Source organism: Haliaeetus leucocephalus, unplaced genomic scaffold (assembly GCF_000737465.1).
Source record: "Haliaeetus leucocephalus isolate CR32 unplaced genomic scaffold, Haliaeetus_leucocephalus-4.0 Scaffold536, whole genome shotgun sequence".
NCBI lineage: Eukaryota > Metazoa > Chordata > Aves > Accipitriformes > Accipitridae > Haliaeetus > Haliaeetus leucocephalus.
Genome location: NW_010972972.1, coordinates 1195761 through 1218340, shown reverse-complemented (window position 1 = coordinate 1218340; position 22580 = coordinate 1195761). Strand labels below are relative to the sequence as shown.

General features: G+C 40.6%; 1 protein-coding gene across 1 annotated transcript in view; it reads left to right on the top strand.

Moving 5' to 3' along the window:
* The window catches only part of DLG2 (discs, large homolog 2 (Drosophila)), a 1012119-nt gene that overhangs the window by 113885 nt on the left and 875654 nt on the right, over positions 1-22580 (top strand). The window contains exon 3 of the mRNA XM_010576558.1: positions 5386-5437. Coding sequence (XP_010574860.1) covers positions 5386-5437 — 52 coding nt within the window. The remainder of the gene's footprint in view (positions 1-5385; positions 5438-22580) is intronic.

The following is a 22580-nucleotide window of genomic DNA, read 5'->3' as shown; positions in this document are numbered from 1 at the left end:
GCAAGATGTATGTCACAAGGAAATCTTCTCTCATTGCTAAGCACAGACGAAGGTAACAGCTTTCGGAACAGCCGTTAGCACAGCGTACACTCTTCCTGGAGGTCAAAACATGCTGTGGTGGGTAGGTGTCTGTAAGTTCAGTGGACTTTGGATAAGGTTTGGTGCGTGGAATAGTTTGCACTGCTCTCTTACAAGTAGCCACATGTACTGTCAAGTCACTGGGGAGGCAGCATTTGCTGACACATGCAGTACAACTTCAGGCTAAGCAATGTACAAGATTATCCTTTTAAGCTTAATTGTGTTCTATAAAATATAGATGGTATCAGAAAGCCTGGCATCAGCTTGTTTGTTACTGGAATACAGACTTTCCTCTTCCTCCTCTTATTTTTTTAAATGCAAAAGAGGTACAAGAGATTGTTCTCTCCACTCCTGCTCTGGTTTTCTTTATGCCCCATCTTCTGAATCCTGAGTTTGTTACTCTGCAAATCTATCCTCCCTGTACAGCTGCATTGTAAACCTGTACCAGCTCGAGTGGAGACTCTCTGCATTTTGCAGCTGATTACCTTGGAAAATCCATCTTTTGGTATTCTCACCTCCTAACCCTCAGCATCAATTAGGTACATGCAAAGTGCAGCTACAGGTCAGCTGGTGTTAAAGAGATATATTGGGGTAATCCCAGCTGCTTGGTGCACTGGGACACACGTGCCTTGATGGCTAAATTTCTGAATGTGCGTAAAAGTAGAGGTGCATTTGGTACCTGCCAGTGCTTCTCTGTGTAGGTGAAAATCCTACAGGTGAAAATCATACAGACACCAAAGCTGTCCCACATACTTCACCCAGCCTTGGGGCTACCAGCTGGATTAGGTTGATTGATTAGGCTGATTTACACAGTGAAGACGGGTCAGTAGTAGATAGGGCACCAGCAGGCATAAATAGGAGTAAGTGCTGATCACCTTTCCCTCCTGACTTTAAATCACACCAGTGAGTACCTTGAATAGAGGAGAAAGCTTGTAGGAGTGAGTGGCTCCTGCCTCGTTCCTCGCACACCGGGAATTGTTCCAGATTTGCTCCTGCGGCTGCATCTACCCTTCCCTGCAAGGAGGACTTTTTAAAATGGAGTAACGTTGTCCCGAACGGACTGATGATTCTGGAGCTCCTGTAAGTGGGTTATTGATCACGAAGGGATGGACACACCTGGTGTGCTCGTCTGTGGGCCTCGGCAGTTCAGTCCTGGTGGTTTGCTTCTCTTTGAGGCCTTGCGCAATTTTCTCAGCCAACGCTATGTGGTTCTTAATGTTTGTTTTGCTTTGAAATGAAAGGATGTATGAAAGCGTGTGTTATCATTATTCTCTTCCTTTAATCTTTGCTCCAAAGTTAGTCCTCTCAGACCTTTAATCATCTGTCTTTGTCTGAATTCCCTTCAATTTACTTCTATCTTTCTGGTGCTGAAGTGCTTACAGATGAATGAGGAATTGTATTGCTTTATCTTGTTTTTCCTCATTAGAATGCTGGTGAAAGCCCATGGTCACAGAAGACAGAAAGTAGTTCAGGCTATTCAACATTTTTGCCTTTTCATATTATTTAACCCCTTTGCTGTGAGAGCTCTAAAGTGTTCCCATAGCAAATGGATATTGTGATGCATATAAATTGGAACAGAAATTGCACTGGAATAATGGTCATAGGGCTGCAGCATGAACCACTCAAATGTCAGAAAATGGCAGAGTTTAGGCAGCCTGTTCAGCTTTGATCACACGTTTTTCCTTCTATGTAGTTGCTGTCTGAAAGAAAGGTCGCTCTTCTATGCAAGTAGGACATTGCATCTTCTGCAGTTCTTATTCTTTGTCCAAATTATTTTTATTTAAATTTTCTTTATTAAAAAAAGTGAGGTAAGAGTGAGCACAACTCTGATTTGAGCTTAAATAATGAATAGTTTTTTTTAAATGGTATTAAAGAAAACAAGACTTCACACTGAGAAGTGCACCAGGCTTTAGTAAGGGAAAGTGCTCCCTGGCATATCTATAGAAGTTAGACCCTCCTCACTCTTGCGCAGGTCTGTAAGACAGAAGGGGAATCCCTGGAGTTTGCCTGCAGAGCACAGGCGCAGACACGTACGGAATACTTGTCTGTGGGCATTCGTAAAGTGATACCAATGCGTTCCCTACTGTGCTGATGTAGAGATAATTTGTTTTCCTGCTTCCCCAGTGATGGAATCATCCAAAATAAAACATATCATGGTATCTTTAGGATTACTTCATATTAGAATATATATAATTTCTTGTATGCAGTTCATCTTTATAAAGCAAAACTGACAAAACATTTGGGCTAGGCTAAAGGAAGAGCAAGTAGAGTTTATTAAAGAAAGTAAGTAATCTCTTAAGAAGGAAATGAACAAATTTAGTTGGACTGAAAATCCAGTGAGATTCACAGACACTTTAAACAAACATGAATTTATTGCTTAACAAAATGTTTGGAACGGTACAGAAATTCAAGCAGCTCATCTGGAGAGGTGTTTTGTGCTCATGGACTTCATCAATAGTAATGTTGCCATTTCTAAATGAAATCTGAACTTTTCATGGAAGGGAGGGAATATAGTGCCAAGAAATACTTAATGCAGATTTCATTTGTGTAAGATTTTAGTCTCTTTGTTGAATTATCTTCCTGTAAGTCCCCGCTAGGACACAGACTGTATTTTGGTTATTTTACATAACAATTACCATGCTCTCACAACTACCTTTTATGACCTTGGCTCCAAGCTTGATTCTACAGCTGCTTGATCTCATTGCCTCCTTCACACCTCTTTTCCCACCCACAGTAGTATTCAGCTGTTTACCCCTCCTAGTATGATTACACCTCTCAGGTAATGGAGGTAACTCCATAGAGCAGGTTTTACTCAGAGCAAATTACAGACCCTATTCTCTGCTAACCTTGATTGACTGCAAGGTGCTGGCTGCCCTTGTTCCATAGAAATGGCAATTTTAGCTTATGGAATAACAAAGCAACCAACTAAGTGAATCCTCTGTGCTTTCTTCTGTAACCGCATAAGTACACTGAAATGCTCTTCTCTGCACACCAGTGATCATTATTCTAGTGAAAGCAACCCACAGCCTCCTCAGAATAGATAAGGACCTTTACAAAGAGACTGGGTTTTTAATATTTATTTCGCACACGTGCATACACATGCAAATGTGGCTCACGTTATTTTTAATGAAAACACTAGGGCAAGGCAGTCTTTAAAGTTGGAGCGAAAGCACTGTTCTGCTGTTCCTTGACTGACTACTGTCAACCCAATTAATACTCTGATAATGACAGCTATGCCAGCTGAATGCCACTGCCACAGGGCAATTTCTAGTTTATTTCTGCAAAGTATTTATCTAGAGATAATTACATATTAGCCTGATATGTTTTACTTGCAGTTGCAATACAAATTGACCTGGCATCAAACCATATATTACAACTGTTTGCAATTGTACTATGAGCTTTCAAAATGACTATAAAAACTTCCCCCCATCGAAAATGGAGAAACTTCCATTCTCGTTGCAACTATCCTACAGCTTTTAATTTTAAAAGTAGGTCCTAGTTTTAATGGTGGAATTAAATGTTCTTAGCAATATGAAATATAAATTAGAAGTTAGTATCTACTTCCTAAGGATCACAGTTATTAATCAGAATTTTTAATTTTAACATTAATTTTTCCCATTGTACATGAGAAATAGAGTACATAATGAGTCAGAAAGTTGTAAAAGAAGTTAGAAGAAAAATTCAGTTTCAGTTGTTACTAAAGAGGGAAGAGTGGCTGCTAGAGATCTGGCCAGAGACTTAATGTGAGGATGAGCACAGACCCAGTTCACTACTTTTGACTGGCCCTTGAAGGATGCAGAAAATCAGGGTGCCTCTGCTGTGTGCCTCTCTGTGCCTCCTCCTGCTCCGTCAGTTCTGCTTGTCACACGCAATCCAGTTCAGTCTCCTATTGTGTGAGATGGTGTGTAGGATCTGACCCTGTATAACAAAATCCTTGGTTGCTTCTGAAGTTCAGACACGACCCCAATATTTTCCTCTTTGCCAGACAGCGTCTATGGCTAATGTTGGAACATTTTTCTTTTCTGGTCGAAGAAGCTTTCCTGGGGAACATACTCTTTATTTTTAGACGTGCTGGAGCACCCCGGGGTGTTTGGGCTCCTGATATTTTCAGGTATAGATTTATCACAGCTTCCATTAAGAAATGTTTTCTGATTGTCTGGTTACCTTGAGGCTACTATTATTCAATCCAATTTAAGGTAACATGCAAACAGAACATTTCTTCACAAAATAGAAAAGAAAACCCACAGTCACAAAAGTTTATGAAAGACCCTGCGTGAGTGCAATAAGCTTGATTTTTCCCTACAATTTCTTCACCTAATACCAGAAAGGTTTCTCTGACCCTTCTCTGCCTTTCCTGAGACCTACCTGTCAAGGGTCATGCCTTCCTACATGGTAGTTTTTATAGAGTCCCTCCTTTGGAGTCCTAGGGGGTATCCAGGTAGATGCAATCTTTCTCCCTGAAATGTTTTTTTTGTTCTTATCCAGGAGAAAGTCTGTCCGTTGTTCTTAATTAAAATAATATGATGGGTTTTTTCTTCTTTGGCGAGTCAAATATCTGTTAGACAATGTGTCACCTCCTGAATGTGACTATCTGACTAAAAAATTCTTGCCTGAAGGAAGGGAAACACTTTTTTTTTTTCCTCTCCTTAGGTCATTACATGCACAGGTTTTAGTGAAAGTGTTTTCACTCCTGGGTCTTGTATATCTCTTCATACCCCATGGAAATAAGTGTGATGGACACACCTGAACAAGAAATCAAAATCTGGCTTGTTGCTCACTCTTGGTTGAAATCAAACATTAACTAGCCACTTCTGAGTGACAACAGGTTGAAGTGATGAATCCACAAAGTCTTCCTTTAAGTTCTTCCTCCCACTTACTTAAAGATAATGCACCTGCACATAGGGCTGGGATGGGTGTCTGACAACAAGCTTCTCTTAGGGTATTTTACACCTGCAAATTTCTAGTTTATTGGTTAAAAAGATCTGTGACTTCTCCCTGTACAAGGGTCTGTTCTTCCTATATCGTTCAGGTGTGCGTGTAACATGTTCTTTGAATCTCTTCTTACAAGTATTATTCCTTTACTTTGAAATTATTTGTAAAGACCTCTTCACAATGAGAATGTGCCTCAAGAATCTCATTGACATTTTAGAAAACAAACTTGCATATCGGTGCTTTCTGCTAGAAATGTAATACGTGTTTATCATTATGATGTTAATGTGTAAGTATATATTGGCCAAAGAAAAACACCAGGAATTCAAAAGCCAACATGTCAAATAATGTCTTTTGCTCATTCCTCTTTGCAAACAGATATTCAAGAGTTTTATGAAGTGACACTGCTAAATTCCCAGAAAAGCTATGAGCAAAAAATAGAAGAAGCAAATCAAGTTGCAGAGAAATGGGAGAAGACAACATCTGCTACAGACCATGAAAATCTGCAGAAAAACCAAGAGGTAATTTAACAGATTAAGAATTAAGATATGTATAATAAGTGAGATGTCTGCAGCCTGAGAAAGGCCATGCAATGATTTATAAGATTGAAAGAATGGCATTAATTAAGGAATTAGATGAGGATATGGAAGATGTATAGTGTTATCACTGACCTTGAATATGTTGCAAACTTCTTCATCCTTTCAATTGCCAGCTGTCAAAGGGGAAGTAAAAAACTGTCTCTTTCTCATCCTTGGTGTACTTTACCTGATACCTGGTGTCTGTGATTACCCCCAAAAGAGAATATATCTCCTCTGCTTGTTAATGACCACTGAGGTTATTAATACTCCAGTGATTCTACCCTGTGTAAAAACTTTAATAGGACTTTTCATATTTCAGGCACTGACATTGGGCTGAACTTTTCCATAGCCCAAGTGCACAGAAATATCAACCAAAATAATCTCTGTATGAGGAGTAGATATATAGAAGTTTATACACCGTTGTTTTTCTTCTCTAGCCAGTGGAAGGATTCAAAACTTTTCTTTGTCACCACTGGCTCTAATCTGCCTCTGCCTGCCCCCAGATTATTATTAACTAAATTAGCAATCTAAACTAATAGCCTCCCACCGTGTTTGTACTTCAAAGACAAAAACAGAACCCACAGAACCAAGCAATGAACAGCTCTGTTCTTAAACAGTGAGACAGAAATAGAGTGGGCGTGGATTGCAAATCTCCAGACCAAAATCAAAGAGAAGGGAAATGTATAAAAATTTCCATTGTTGTTATGGTTCGAAAGGATTTTCAAGTTTTAAAAGTTGTTCCAAAACACTTCCCATAGGCATGACTATTTTTAAGAGCTTTCCTCTTTTTAAATGTAAAACCCAGAAACAAATTGCAGTTCTACATGACATTTTATATGTGATTCTTTAAAAAGATAAATCAGAATTGCAGGTGGCTAGAACAAAACCCTCTGAAGAAATTTATTGTAAAAATTAATTAGCAAAAGAAGCTTGCAGAATTAATGAGAACAAGCAGTCTGATTTTGAGTGAAATCAGGACAAATGAGTCTTAACATTAATGTAGGATATATCCCATGAATGATTTAATATTTGAGTGCCAGCTTGAAGACACAGCTAGCTAATCTTTTTTTTTTTCCCCACAAAGCTATATGCTTTAAAATGGTGAAAGTGTATTCCAGCATGTTATCTCTTGAAGCACCAGAGAAAGACAGTGGATCACAGACTCTCTTTTCATTCCAGCCTCATCAAAGTATTTGACCCTCAACCCCATCTTCCTTAAGCTCGTTGCTGTCTGAGGTATGCTGCTAGTCTTGTCCAGGAGAATTTAAACTCCAAATTCTATGCTGAGAATAATAAATATATAGGGCGAACTCTAAACTTTGCTCATCTTATGAAAATGACATTCTGATTTAAAGCGAAAACATAGAAAACTATTGCTTAGAAACAGAAATAACCATTTCAAGCCAGGTTACTGGCAGTCAGGGGTCAGGGTACCCTCATTTTCAAATTTGCTGTCTATCCATAAATTTCATCAGTTTAATGCGTGCACAAAATGTTTAGTCCCTTCAAAAATCATACCTATATATGTTTTAAGGGTTCAACTGTGGGGAAAATAGACTAGAAGTGTAGGCTTTTGTTTTTTTTCCCTTTTGACAGCACAACATACTATTAGCAGTTCCAAGTCAGAACTGATTAGTGCATGCTGAATGTACCAGCTGCTGTACAAATACAATACAGTACTTTGCTTTCTATCAGAAATTACCTTATGAAAATGTGACTGGATAATCTAATACATCACATAAATTCTTCTTCATGGTCTGTTCCTTATGGGAAATGATGGTTTTGTACTTTCCTTTTCCATCCTCAATTACATGTCCCAAATGTGGAAAGAAAAAAACTTTCCTTTTTCCATGCAGTGTTCTTCTGCAATAAAAGCCCAATTATGATCATTCAGTCCAGAGGCCATCCCCCTTTCATGCCTTCCACTTGAAACCTTCCTTGGCTGTCAATATATTTATGTTCTGTATAAATTGGTTCTTTTCCTGTATTTTTGTTCCAGTCTTAATTGTTGATAAAAAAGAAAAGCAGCTTTCACTGTCCAGGCCAGGTATCCTGTGAACCCCTCCTTTGTATTGATGTATTTGCTTTTCCAGAAGTATGGACTTTTAGATAACAGAAAAGTTTTTAGATTGTTTGCAATTCTGTACAAATTTGCTGTACAGAGATAGCTGGCCTCTAAACTCTCTCACCTGGCATCTGTGATCACCATAGTGGTTTGTAATAAACTGCTGCTAGATCTTACAGCGTACTGGGACTGGATCTTCATCAATTGAGAGATGAAAGTGTCACAACCCATCCTATAATCTCCCATCATTGTCAGGGGGTGCCTCAGAAGAGAGACATCTCCCAGACTCACAGACTGTAATTTTGAATGGCCTTTGCAAAAGCAAGTGAAAAGTCAGGGGAATATATTAGCTCACCATACGTGCCAGAACCAGTTGCATCCAAATTATTAGCGTGAATGACCCCACATAGCACACTGTGGCTGCAAACAATGGAATTCACAAAATGTGTTGGGGTTCAGCGATAGTTACTGTTTTGGGTTTTTTTTCTCCCCAGTTTTTTTTACTTGCATGCTTCTAGTTAAATTCTGTGCTGTTCATATATTGACCGTGAAGGAACTCCTGGTCCTCATGAAACCAATAAATGTTTTGGTATGGGCTATGCACTTAAACACATCCTTGTTTTTCACTCCACTGTTAACAGCTTTGTTGGCCATTTGAACCATAGATGACATCAGTGTTTCCAGCGCAAAATGCGGTATTACCTACCATCGTATTATTATTGCATTTCACCCTGTACAGAAACTAAATATATGTGGCAATGTATCTGGCAGAGATGTAAATGTCATAGACCAAAATAATTTCAGTGGGTGGGTGTTAGTGAATAAGAAAGAAAGAAGGATGTATATGAATGGTTTTTTGTGTTAATCTATCCCTGTTGTTTTCCCTCCTGTAAATCCAACTTGACAAAATCAACTTAAATTGGTGGATAGTTTCAGAATCAATGAAACAGTGTTTGGGGGGCAAGTTCAGTATTCACTAAAAGTATTTACCTGTGAAGTTCTACCTGTGAAGGCTCTTATTTGTTTCATATATTCATACAGCAAGCAGGGAATGTGACATATCGGGTAATAAATGAAAAAGTCCAACATGTTAGTTGTGATGTAGGAACTCTAGAATATAGCTCTGAAGAAGACCTAAAAAATCTTGTTGTCCATTCTCTTGCCCTAGGGCAGATCAACTGTATTTGAACTTTTCCTGACATGTTTGTCTCATCTGTTCTTTAAAACCTCCCACGGTGGAGAGTCAACAACTTCTCCAGGTAACTTACTCCCTCACTGATGGAAAGTCTTTCCTGACAGCAAACCAGAGTTTCTCTAACTGCTGTTAGAACCCATTAGTTTTTGTTCAATTTGCAGTAGACATGGCGAACAGTTTACTCAGTCCTGTTCCAAAAAGCACTTAAACATATGTTTAACTAATCATATATAATAACAGGAGCTTCCAGCTTCTCTGCTTTTCTTTCTCTCACTCATTTTAAAATGACCTTTGTGACCTGCTCTTCACTAGCAGCGTTGTCATTTTAGCTGGTATGCCCATGTAACAACAAATGCTGGGTCCTAATGAAAAATCTGGTCTTTTAGGAAATACAATATTTAGTTGGCTTAGACTGGTCTCAAAGGAGCTGTAGTTAGAGGTATGGAATATTTTAGTTTCCAAAACAAAAAGCCGTGAGGCACTGTGGAAGGCAATTAGTCTTGATGGCACAGGCACTGTATATCTCTCTGTATATCTCTATATCTCCATGTATATAAAAAAATTTCCTGGAAACTACTCTGCAAGATTTGTTTATTAATGAAAATATACTAACTCAGGATTTGGGCACTGCAGGTTTTAATTCCTCGCTGTCCAGGATTAAGGTCCACAAAAACCAGAACACACCTATAAACTAACAAGTAATGAATTCCAAAAAATGGGGCAAGACGTCATTCCCTTAGAATCTGCCTCATTAAGATGTTGATACCTTATCCTGATTAAGGTTCAGAATCATGATCTCTTTTCTGTAAATAAGACCATAGCTAGACTTCTCTTGCAATGTGCATAAAGGCACTGCTGATATTATTTTCCTTATGAAGAAGTTATTTGGTTAGGGTGTTTTCAAAGGATGTGGAAATCTATATTCAGCTCCCTTCTTGACCGGAGAGGAGCTGATACTGCTTCTCTTTTCACCCATGAGAGTGCACTGTGCATTATGCCAGCAGGTATTATTTTGCTTTTTCTTCTTGGGCTGTTTCCAATTTATATGGAATAATTAAAAATTTATTGGGACAGAGTGCTGACACATGACTCTCTAGCCTAGAGTTTATAATTATTACTGCTCTGATGAGTATTAAAGTATAGCGTATTTTGTCATCTTTGGCATACCCAAGGGTGGGATCCTCCATCCCCAGCATCGGTGTTGAACTGTCATAGATGCAAAGCCCTTCTCCCTGTTATCTCTCAACCCTTCTCTACCTCCCCATTGTCACCACCACGTATATTCAAACCTGGAAGCAGGAGGATTTAACAGAAAAGATTAAGAACCGTACTCCAAACGGCTAGTATGTAAGGCACTGTCACAGGAGCCATACGGTCATTCCTCTCGGACCGCATTTAGGGGATGCGGGATGCCGCGCTCAGCGGGCGGGTTGGCGGCACGTAGGAGTGGAAGTGTGTTCCGAGATCACCTCGTGGAGCGGGTTGAGAAGGTATGCCAGGAATGTAGTTTGTGGATGAAGACAGTGCTTAGGCATTGAGACGGTTGATACAATGCAGACAAGCTCATTTTGGGCACAAACAAATGCCAGGCAGCTACCTTGAGAACGTGGCTGTGGAGAGCTGACACGATGAAGATAATATGCCTCTGGAGTTTCTGAGGATCTCGGGTACTTTTAAGCTGAGTCATTTCACGTCGCAGTTATAAAGCACCCACATTGGCTTAAACCAAGCACCGATTATCTTGCCCATGTAGCCTGGTACCTGGCTTCTAGCAGGAGCCAGGAGCAGATGCTCAGGGAAGAGTAAGAAAAGGTCAAGTCTGTATAATGGGCGCTTTAGCTGTTTTGCAAGTCTAATCTTAATTTGTTTGGACTAGAAGCACAGAAAGTGCTCAGTGCTGGGAAACTCAGCATTACCTTATTTTATAAACATTCAGCGTGGTATTCACCGCAGCTAGCGTGCTGACTGGGGATGTGCCCAATCTGCTGCTGGAAATCATGAAGACGGGGTTTGTTTGTTGTTTCAGCTCTGCCAAAGAGCTTCCCTACTCCTTCGGACCAAGCTTTATAACACCAGCATTCACAACTTGAAAGCGTTTTCTTGAAATTAGGGCTCTTAAATTGTCCCCATTGGAGAGAGAAGATTGATTTCTTTTCACCCCTAGGAAATGCGAGATAGAGATTCGGCTGAAAGGGGTTTAATTTCAGGTCTTCCACTGCTCAGAAGAGTGCTCTCGCCCTACCCAGATCCAGATAAGGCTGGGGAAAGGTACTCTCCATCTCTGCCGTCAAAGCTTTGCAGTAGTGCAGCTGAGTTCGTGGGTTACCGGAGTCTGAGAGCGGGTATGCTGGTCTGAGCCCGGCTCCCCAGCTTAGCAAATGGTCACTTGCTGGGAAAAAGTCGTCTTCCCTCCCAGGACTCTCTGCGTTGCGTTAAACAGTCACTGGATAAAGGATGCCTCTCGCTTAAGCGTTGTGTAGATAGATACAATTAAAACTGTGAGATGCTCAGAAAATACAGTAATGGAGAACATAAAAGTACCTAGATGGAGGTATCCATCTGGTAAACAAAAATCGAGTTGCTCTTTAGCTATGTCAATAGTAACGCTGCTTGAAGCTACGGACTTGTGCTCGGCTCCAGACACTCATTAAAAGACATAAATTTACCCTTGTTTTAACCTCTGTTTTCATTAGTTTGGTCTCCAGTGCTACTTATTTCTGGTCAGCAGTGTTTTGACCTTTATTCAGATGGAAAATTGAGGTGAAGGAAAAGAACACTCTGCTGTCGTGCTTCCGTATAAATCTGGTAGCCGAAGGTCTGTTTGTCCCTGCATCGTAGCATGAAAGGACTATTTACTTATAGGGCATATGGTGCAGATACTTTTAGCCTATTGAACAAGAATCATTTGCAATTATTGTGCAAGTTTGGTCATCGCACGCCGATCTCGCATGCACAATCTACAGTCGGTGCAGTGTGATATCATTGCTTTGAGACGGTCCCCGAAGATTCCAGTTCTTCATCTAATTCCTGTTGTTCCACGCATTTCTTATGCTTAGAGGCCCGTTTTGCAAAGACAGTCAATTGCAGTGTGCAAAATGAATCCTCCTATTTCTGCTTGCTTTAGGAATGTCTGCTATCCTTGTACCCAGCTATTATAAACATTGTAATTACTTCTCTGTCCTTTAAGTGCTGGCTTGTTAAAAGTTCCAGTAGTAAAACCCTTACTTAAAAATCTTCTGCCTGGAGCAATTATCAAACCATTAATCTGTTTCACACTAACAGCTTGTCTGAAAAATGTGGACCTGCAAGACCTTTCTATATGTGCCTATAAAAATTCAGTCTCTTCTCTGGATTTTTGTTTGTTTTCTTTGTAACTGGGTACAGCTTAATTTGTATGGCTTGGTTTACTCCCAGGAGCCAAATCTGATTCCGTTTAAGTGAATATACTTAATATGCAAGAGTCATTAGGTATGATCAACCATAATGTTTCATTAGAAGGGTTCAAAACATTCAGTTTTATGTGTCTGTTTCTTCACTAGATTTAGCTCCTACAGTATACATTTATCTGATCGAATGCAGTTTGTGTCTGTGGGTTGATTTTGTACCAGAGCCAATTCCCATGTAATTCTGTTTGGCACCAAGTTTGCCTTCAAGAAGGCAGCAGTCTTTTTAAGGGGCACGGTATAAGTGACATGTTGGTTTGTGTTTTGCTAGTTATGTTCCTTTTGCACCCAAGGCTGTGTAACAACCATAAGTAGATAATTGTTTAACAACAATGCTGAAGCTTGGCTTTGTGGCTTTTTTTAATGCAATGATTTTGCCATTTTATTTTCTCTGCATTAATAAGGTATGCTTTACTTGCAGAGATTATTTTATACACTTGCCTTCTCAAATGGTTTGGCTAATGTTTAGAAATGGATAACTGCAAAGTCACTGTGTTATTAAAAACCTTATTTACGACTAGCTGCAGCTAAATGTCTTGCCCATACTGGGTATCCATGCTGGGCCTCTATTTATAAATTTGTTATTTGTTCTGTAGCTTGTCAATAACTTGAGTGCCAGCGCGTCTGTTAAATGTCACTTCAGAGTTGCTTCTGAGTGTGTTTTAATCTGGTCAGGCCAATGTTTCCATTTTAAACCAAGAGGCTGGATGTCTGCAGAACAGTGTCATCCTGTGGACAGAAAAGCTCCGGAGTGCAGCATTCTGGCCTCCACATCCCAAATCCCCACAGGAGAGTTTTCTGATGAAGTCGTGATGCTGAGAGTAGGGCAACACGCATGTCATGCCACTCTCTAAACAGACAATTTCTGTCCCGCTGGGCAAGTCTTGGAACCAGACATCACTCTGCTTTTGCCATCTCCTCGTGTTTGCATAGGGTTAGACATGCTCACATAAAAAGCCTTTTCCTTTGTTGCCTCTCACTTTTATTTTAACATCGCTATCACATTGGTGTGCCTTGTGTGAGAGTTTAGAGGACTCACTGGTCTGATAGCTCCCTTCTGACAGGGAGATTTGATTTAGTTTCATAATTGTTTATTTAGTTTAATAATTGTTTTCTACTGACATTGGTGGGAGAGGGAACAGAACTGGAATCTCAGCATTAAACAAACTAAACCGGATCAGCAATGATGAAAGAGTCACATCCACCACAGCAGGTTTATTTGTTTTCATTTTTTTTTTCACATTTATATAATATGCCTATCAAACAACCTCTAGGCAGTTTTCTGATCTGGGATTTGTTATTACATCTGCAAAGGTTTGGGAGCAGGCCAGAACAGCTGCTAGGGACCAGAAACAATAATTTTCCCCAATGAAAATGTGCCTAAATATTAACCAGCATACAGAATTAGCCAAACTTTTAATTAAGCAATGAGTTTTTATTGTGATAAGCATTGAGGTCAGACTATTGTGTAAATTCCACTGCTGTGTATCAAGGTCAAAAATGGTAGATCTCGTAGTTAAAGATACTATGAAAATATCACTTAACAAAAAGCTCTTGTGATTTTAACATATTTTTTCTAAAATATTTTTTCTAAAACATGATATGTTTTAACAAGGGCTGTTGTCATACCAGAGTAATCTGAAAAAATTACCTACATAAAAGTATCAGAATGTCCCAACAGGCTTCTACCGCAAGCTAGCAGTTCCTCTGAAGAGTATGTGATATAATTCATTGTTTCTAATAAGATTCTGAGAAGTTGTATTTTAACCACCTGCAAAAACAAATACATCAACTCTTAAAAATATAGTCCTTTGCCCTGTAAAACTGTAAGTGTTCTGTAAAATTGATATTCAGGGATGAATGTACTCTAGTTAAGTTTCATTCTAAAAATATTTCAGAGCAATTTGTCTCACTTACACGTTTATTAACTCTGACCATTCACCAATCTGAGCAACTAAGCAGGAGAATTCACTGCCCTCCACGTGCAAAGGACACAGGTCTCCACAGAGAGGTTTAAGAGCCCATTATATATTTCTGCAGTCTACCAATACTTCTTTATTAAAATGCTTCTTAAATAGTTCCCAAGAATAAAGAAAGATATCACCCCAAGACTTCTGGATCATATAAAGATCACCCTGGGAGTGATTTCTTGAATAGGTGCATATATCTTTGCTCAGTAAGATAAATATATATGAAGGAGAAAATATCCTTCCTGCTTTGTTTAGTTTTTTGTAAACTGGGACAGATACTTGCAGTTTTTAACAAATAGTAAACACAATCCCAAATGTAACAGTGTGGGAAACTGTCAACTTGAAAATATAATTTCTCTCCATGTTTGTTACGTATAATATAGTTACAAAGAAGATGACTAGAACCACAGGACTTTATGCATTTTCAGCTTGTACATTTTACACATTTGACTGTGCTTAACTATCGCCTGTACCACTTTAATCTGTAACAGGTTATAGTGAAAACTGCCCTTGGTTTAGAGATGAGACAATTTACTGCTTATTTGCCATAACGATATTTAGGTGGATCAGGAATAAAGTGTTTGTCTGGACCTTTGTTGTGCTGTGAAGGAGTGAATTTCACCCTTAGCCATTCTCCTCCTCCTTGAAAAGAGCCTTTAGGAACATGTTTCTTTCTCCTGTGTAATCCTGATGCATTTCTCATCCAAACGGCCTTGTCGAGAGATCGCTTTCTGGGCTTATATCTCTAACTGTATTTTCCTCGCTGTTGGAAGCCTCTCTTGACTTCCACCTTTCCACCAGACCAACACCACCCTATTTGTCTGGCTTTTAAGGCCTGTCGTGACCTGTCTCGTCTCTGCGTCTCTACCCTTGTACTTCTCTAGCGATCGACCTCCACGTCTGCTTCCTCAGCTCCTCGTGATGTACTCGGTGACGAACTTTCCTGATATTGCCACCTCCAGTGTACAGGAGCTCTTTGGAAAGAGCTGTGAGACTATCTCGTTTCATCTTTAAATTTGTCTTTTGTCCCAAAAGAGCGGTGGTTGCAGCCATAGCAGTAACTTCTGATACGATGTTCTCCTCCTGTTGATCGATGTTGTCCCACTGTTTGCTCACGTTTCTCCAATTTCTGTCGTCCTGAACCAGAATGGACAGTTTGATGGAGCAGAACCCCCATGTAGTAGCACAAAGGAGACGTAATCTGTGGCTGGACATCTGCAGCCTCGTGTCTCTGTGAGGTGCCTATTCCCCGCCAAACCCAGAAAACTAGTTTTACAGATGAGTTCTGAACATGAATTTTTAATACATCTTCAAATATCTCATGTTTAAAAAAAAAAAAAGTCAGGTTGGCTGAATCTCACACTTTCATCAGCCTGCATAGACCTACACAATGCCGGTGGGAAAAAATAGTTGAACCCAGTAATGGCTTTCTGTGCTGTGAATGATTTCAGCACTCCAGCCGCTGCTTGGCTGATACGTATGGCTGCTGCTGCTTTTCTGTCAGGTCAGCCTTGTTACTACATAGTTATAACCCCCATAGTGGTGTTCAGTTCATTGTGGCAGCTACATAAAGTGTCTTCACTGAAAGGACAAACTGAAGTGATGAAGGTTTCCCAGGCCTTCCAGTTCTTTGCAGAAGTGTAAGGGAGCCTGCCTGGTTTTCTGAAATGCTGTGCCCTGTCACTGTGTGTGTATATATATATATTTATTTTTTTTTAGCTCAGCACTTTCAGGTACTCAAGGTGTCTCTTTCTGAGAAGAGACAAGGCAAACAGTTGCTGTACAAGCTGGAAAAAAAATTAAATTAGGAGTAACTGACATAGTGGATCTGAAGTCCACTTTCTCAGAGAAGGCTTTGGAAACTCTGGTGGAAACAGAAATGGTAACTTTTAAATTGTAATTGTTTTAATCGACCACTAAACCAAGTTTGATCTGTGTGTTCTGGAATTTGTTAATTACAATGAGAAGGACAGAAAGGATCTGCTGAGAGATTTCGGGTCATTCATTACATCAGACTGCTGCCTCTCACACATTTTTTGGCGCTGTGGTAGTTTGTAGAAAACCAGAGGTAACAAAACAGACGACTTTGTCTCTTCCTCAGGAGTAGGAAGATTTATGACAGACATATGCCTCCACTTATGTAATCAGTATTCTTTTTTTGAGATATCTTGTACTTTTTTGACAGTAAATGCTGCCAGGGTACCCAGGGGTACCTTTGCTAGGTCAGCAGCAAGACTGTAACTAGAGCTTCCAGTATTCAGGATGCAAACTGTGTTGTTGCCTGCAACAGTCCATCTTCTGCCATTGTGGGTGTATTTCTTAATGCTGTTTCTTAATGCAGTATCGCTTTATTTCTTAGTTGGCTTCCTTGCTTTTGTTCCCACCTAGGGAATGTGCCTGACACACACACACACATATCTTTGCACTCGCAGTGGATACTTCTGTTACTTTTGAGGATTAGAATTGTCATATATTGCTCTTCGCTTGCAAATTGTCATGATCTCCTTACCGTGGGACGAGGACCAAAAACCTCCTTATACTGATGCTCTGTTCTATAGAGAGCCATCACAGAGAAGGGAGGACTGATCTGATGTCCTTGCTCAATGCTAGGCAGAGAGAAGTACTGCAGCTTTCTGTTCAAATTGTAGTGAACTTGGAAAACAAGCGACTTTGTGCCCAGCTTCACGGTGGTTTGTTGCAGCCCGGCCAAAAAGACCGCAAAGGCTGGGATTGTCTTTGTGGATCGTGACCGGGGTCTTGGTCACAAGTATGTGGAAGAAGATTCCTAGTTAACCATAGCTAAGAAAACAGGCATTGTGATATTTCCAAACTGTGAAATGACATCACTGGTTGCAGATATTTGCCTTAATAGTAGAAACTGCATTTTTGCCAGTAACCTTGACAAGTGTGATATTAGAATTGATCGTTGCTTTTAGGGGCACCTCTTGTGAACTCTCCTTTACCACATACTGCACAAACAAGTATTAAGAATATGATCTTGCTTAACTTCAGCTTTGGTTATAAGCTAGTGAAATGTGAAGCTGACCTCATAGTAATAATGCAACAGGTTGTAAAGAATGGGCTATATGTAAAGAATAGCATGCAGAGCTGTGAGCTGTTGACATGAATGAACATCAATGTTTTTATGAGGCTTCTGAATACAACCAGAATTGGAATTTGAGCCCCTGCTAATGAGAAGCGAGGTTGTAGATTAACTAGCACATAAAGGTGATGGGGGATGTTTCAAGCTAATATTCATCAACAGTGAAAATATTTTCAAATAAGTTTTTCATCTGGCATTCCTGCAAGCCTATATGTACATCTCTACCCGAGTCAGCCACCTCAATGGTAGATACATCCCAGCAAAAATGAGAAAGACTTCTCTAAGCTGCCTAGACACATTTCAAATGCATAAAGTAGCAGACAGCTTTAGTGTGCAGTGTTGCAGAGTCAGAGACAGGTTTCATGAGACTGAATTTATTGCCTCATCCAGGCTCCCCGTCTGATAGTGTCATCCGGACCTCACTGTCAGTGAGCTGTGACAAGGGCACTGTTTCTCAAGTAAAAAAATATCAGCTTCAGCTGGCAGCTCTGGAGGATTCCTGGTCCCTGTAGGAACCCAAGGGGGACATGCGTGAACCATACGGGCTGCGTAAGGTAGTATGTATGGCAGGAGCATTACAGGGACGAGGAGCCTTCCTCCCTACCACCCTTGGCATCGCCTGGTACACGAGGCATTTGCTCCTTTTCTTATGATGCAGTTGACGGTGATGTTTGTTTAATGCAGTTACGGCTGCCCTTGCGCTTCTGTGCTTCTCCAACCGCAAGCTCACAGAAGCCAAAGTCCCTGTACTGTCCATAATTTTTTAATAACCTTGGTCAGTGGCTAGTGCTAATAGTTCTTGGAGTCCTCATCTGAACGCACAGGTTTCTACCATCTCTCCATTAGGCAGTGGCAGATTCTTATCCAGCATTTAGCTCATGACGGTCGTAATAAAGGAAATTGTCTGGCAGCTCCATGGAGCCTCAATCTTCTGCAAAATATTTAGGGAATGTTTGTTTTCCCTTTCACTATACATCATCATCTGTTTATCAACATTTAGGGAGCATGATGATGTATTCTGCAGTTTAATGACCTGAGTCATTCCACTTAACTTACCTTTTGAGCCCTTTTCCTTTCATATATATATATCAGTGCGAAGCGTTTTGTAATGCTCTGTAGGAGGGAAGCTGAATGAAGAGAGATGGCACTGTGTTTTGCCGAAGGTTTTGTTTAGCTGCAGTATTTCTGCATTTCAGCGTGAGTATATATGACTGTGTAGCTCAGCAGCCATGACTTAGCAAGGCAGCCTGCCACTGTAATGACAGCCAGTACTTGCTTCCCCTCCCTGTGGCTCTCGCCGAAACAAATATTCTTCTATACCAAGGTTTAGGATGCTTCAAGCAAATCTCAAGAAGTAAAAGTCACTATAATATTCTCCAGGGTTTTGATTTCATGGTGGGTTATTTTGGTTTTGTGTGTGTGGTTGGTTTTTTTTCCTTGTCTTTAATACTGGCTTTATATCCCTGCATTAGTGCAAAATACCTTTGGTCTTCCTAAGTATCACTTTATGACATATCAGCCCTGTTCTCAAAATGGGACTGTTTTATTCCTGCTATTGAGTAGACTGACTTAAATTCGCCATTTCTGGCAAGAACGCGCACAAAATTTCATCTCAAGTGAAATGTGGGTAGTTTCCTCCTCTGTAATTTCTCTGGAGGTGTGTAAATAGGAAGAGACTGTGTGGGCCAGTGGTGGAGACAGGAGACTGGATTCTATTCTTAGATTTGCTATGGACCTGCAGTGCATCATGAGATAAATCAGAATTCAATCACTTTATCTGAGTAACTTCTTATTTAAATGTATTTCCTACAAGGTTATTGTGCAGTACTTAGCACTGTTGGGTATTTCTCCTATTTGGAATTGTTATAATTCTATTTTTTTTTCTTACTTTAACGTATTACATATAATTTTTATAATGAGGAATAGTATGATCAGAAACAAAAAGAGATATGAGGCTTGTCATAGTGAAAATATAGATCTAGACCTTGTCCTAATCTGTGTGTGGTAACACACGTGCACACTCTTGTTCTCCTGAGAGCTGAGGGATACAGTCCTCTGAAAGCAATTGTCATAGCTCTCCTGACTGAAGTAGAAGCTATTATAGTTATCAGTAAATGAAGAGCTGCCCCCAAAGACCAAGGCAGTCCACAGGAGCCATTGCACTAGTTCTTTTCCATCAAAACCTCTAACTTTACATTTGTAAATGCCGTATTATCTCTAATCTGAGGTCACTCCACGCCGGCTGTATGGAACAATGGTCACCAGCAGTTCCTCATCTTGCACCTTAATATAATTGTTATTAATTAATACAGTCTCTCTCATTACGGTTGTAACAGGGAACCAGATAGAAATGCAACATCAGCAGTTAGGTAATTGCAATGTAATTGAAGTTTGTCCGTTTGCGGGGGTGCAGAGCTGGGAAAGGTGAATGGGCAACAGCAGCCTCTGCTAAGAGCTGACTGGAGGGGAGGAGAAACACCACCCTCATCCTCTTTCTTCCTCCCATCATGATACTGTTTGATTGTCTTGGTTTGTAAAAAGATTTGAGCCAACTCCTGGGCAGCCCCGAAAGTTTAGGAATCAGTTCTGCTCCTGGATAAAAGCGAAGTCTAGCCCATCACGTGCTACACCAGCATGTATGAAATGTGGAAACTGCGCTGTAATATCCTCCTGGCCTGGAGAGCACTGCAGTGATTTACTTAGCTGCAGAGATGCAAAACATTTATGTTTGTTGCTGCTGCTGCCTCGAATCTGCTACAGCTATGCACCTTTCTGAAGAGTCTAGTACTCCTTTAATTTATTTCTGGTTTTCAGGGGAAAAGGCACCAACTCGGGGCTGTTATTGTGTAGGTCTCCTGTTAAGATCTTGACCTCAAGCCATATGACTAGTGTCCTAAGGGGGACTACTGAAGTAGCAGTTTGAGCTAAAAGGCTCTCAATATCCTTGGGACTTCTGGCAAACCCAGCACTGAGCCCTGGAATTGGTAGTGAAATTCCCACACTGTGCTGTGAACATCTTTGGAGGGAAAGTATATTGGTTTCAAGAAGAATTAAATGTGAAAAGTACAATTAAAAAATATTGTCTTATCGTAGCAACCAAAGCAGTTGGGGGTTTTTTTGGTTGTCTAAAAAAAAAAGCTGCACTGATGCAATAAAAAATGACACAAGAGAATAAATGTATCAAGTCGTTATGGCAACTGAAATATGTAGGTTGGAATTTATGTATCCAGAACTTACTTCTATGTAAGTAAAATAAACATTATCCTTGCTAATTAAAATATCATGCAAATATTATTTAATTTAAAATCATTAGTCATGTTTTCTCTTACAATTAATGACTGACTTTCTGTTTTCTGTTTCCAAGTATTTGCATTTGCTTCCAGCTGTGGTCTGCTTGTATTTTCAGGGCAAGATTGTGATTTCACTAATATGGGCTTAAATGCAGAGGGACTCCACTGCAGCTAATGAATAAAATGTATGCAGATGGGCACAACTGGAATCGAAGCATGTGCTTTAACATGTTAGTCTTACTGCAGCTGACCTTTCTGCTCGGAGGGGCTTTTGGCAGGTGTCATCACTCCCTGCTTGATGGGACCTCCCTGCAGCCACAGCTCCCTATCTCTTCCCCCAGCTTGACACAGTGCACATGGAGGTCCTTCCAGAGCCTGTTTCTGCATACAGCCTGCCCTCTTCAGCTGTAAATTTAACTTCCAAGATGTTGTATGATAGCCAATTCTAAATGAGCATTCATTAATTATGTTCAGCCTTTTAATTTTTCTAGTCCTTTTCCTCCAGCCTTCAGGAGAATTCAGTAATAGCTTCTGCTTTATTTGAAAGAAATAGATCTTTAATATCCCAAATTACTCTTCATATTTCATCTTCATGTGCAGCAAAGTGCAGACCGATGGCTGAAAGGTAAGGAATGGGCAGAATGAGTGTCAGAATCTGAATCCCAGTGAGCTGAGGGAAATGCATTTATTTGTTCAAAGTTTTCATCTCATTCACTCTCATGTTCAGAGGCATCTGAATTTGCCCTACAGCGTTTGGTGTTGCCGAGAACGTTTTGGAAAGCAGTCTATCAGGGTAAGAACTCAGCCGTACATATGGTAACTGTCTCCATTTCTTGTGTGGATAGCTGCCTGGCATGGAGCTACAGCAAGGGTGGGTCTTTGCCCGAAAACCGTAGCCAGTCTGTCCAGTCTCATCCTCATGCAGCTGAACTGTGAATCATTCCTCTCTTCATCCTTGCGGCAGGGTCCATCTTTGCAATGCTCTTTTTGCTCAGTTTTCCTCTTTGCCACATGCAGCAGCTCAGCACGTCCTTCCAACCACCAGTATTTGGTGTGCCAGGTCTGAGCAGGGGAAATAAGATATATGAGCAACAGCCCTTGCAAGGTTTGTGTTTGCGAGGACTTCGGTCGCTGCTCGAAGCAGAGCCCACCACTGTCTGACCTCAGTGATGCTCTGCTCCCTGCAAAAGGAGACACGGGAGTGCCTTGGTTTGGACCCCGGCTTGAAAATAAAGCTCTGCGTGAGTGACGCTGGAGACGGAGCCTGGATCAGCAAGATGAAGCTCCCGGGTGCGTCTTCTGGTCGGTCACAAGGCTGGAGTTTGTGGAGCCAACTGAGTCCCGCCAGCTTCATCCGAACTCTCTGTCCAGGAGGAGAAAAGCTGAAGCATGAGGTAGTGTCTCCTCCCTGCTGGAATTTCCTGCCTGGAAAGTCAGTTGTCTTACCCCAGACCAGAGTGACAGCGCACTGGATAATTACGTGATATGGATAATCGGGGAGATTGGCTTTGAGCGTAGGCTTTGTGTTAGCCCAGCCGAAGCGACGGTACTGAGTCACTGGTAGCTTGGAGGACAGCTTTTAGACGGGTGGTCAAATCTGTACTGGGGATGAGCAAATGCAAAGTTTGCTAGTGACATTCTGACATCCAGAAACACACCGAGAGCAAGACTTGCTTTCGGGAGGGTGGAGCAGCATTAAATCAGATCCTGACCTTTCTGAAACAAAAGCCTGCAGCCACATAATTGTTCCTGAGCTCTAACACTCTTTAAGCCTGCCATAAAATCTTCTGAAAGGTTGAATCTATATTAGCTAAAATGGAATCATAAAAAACCCAGGGTAAAATAAATATTAGTGTGATATTTATGCTCACTTCCAAATACAGTAACTTAAAAAAAAAATCAAACACTTGTGGTGCGATTTGTATGGTA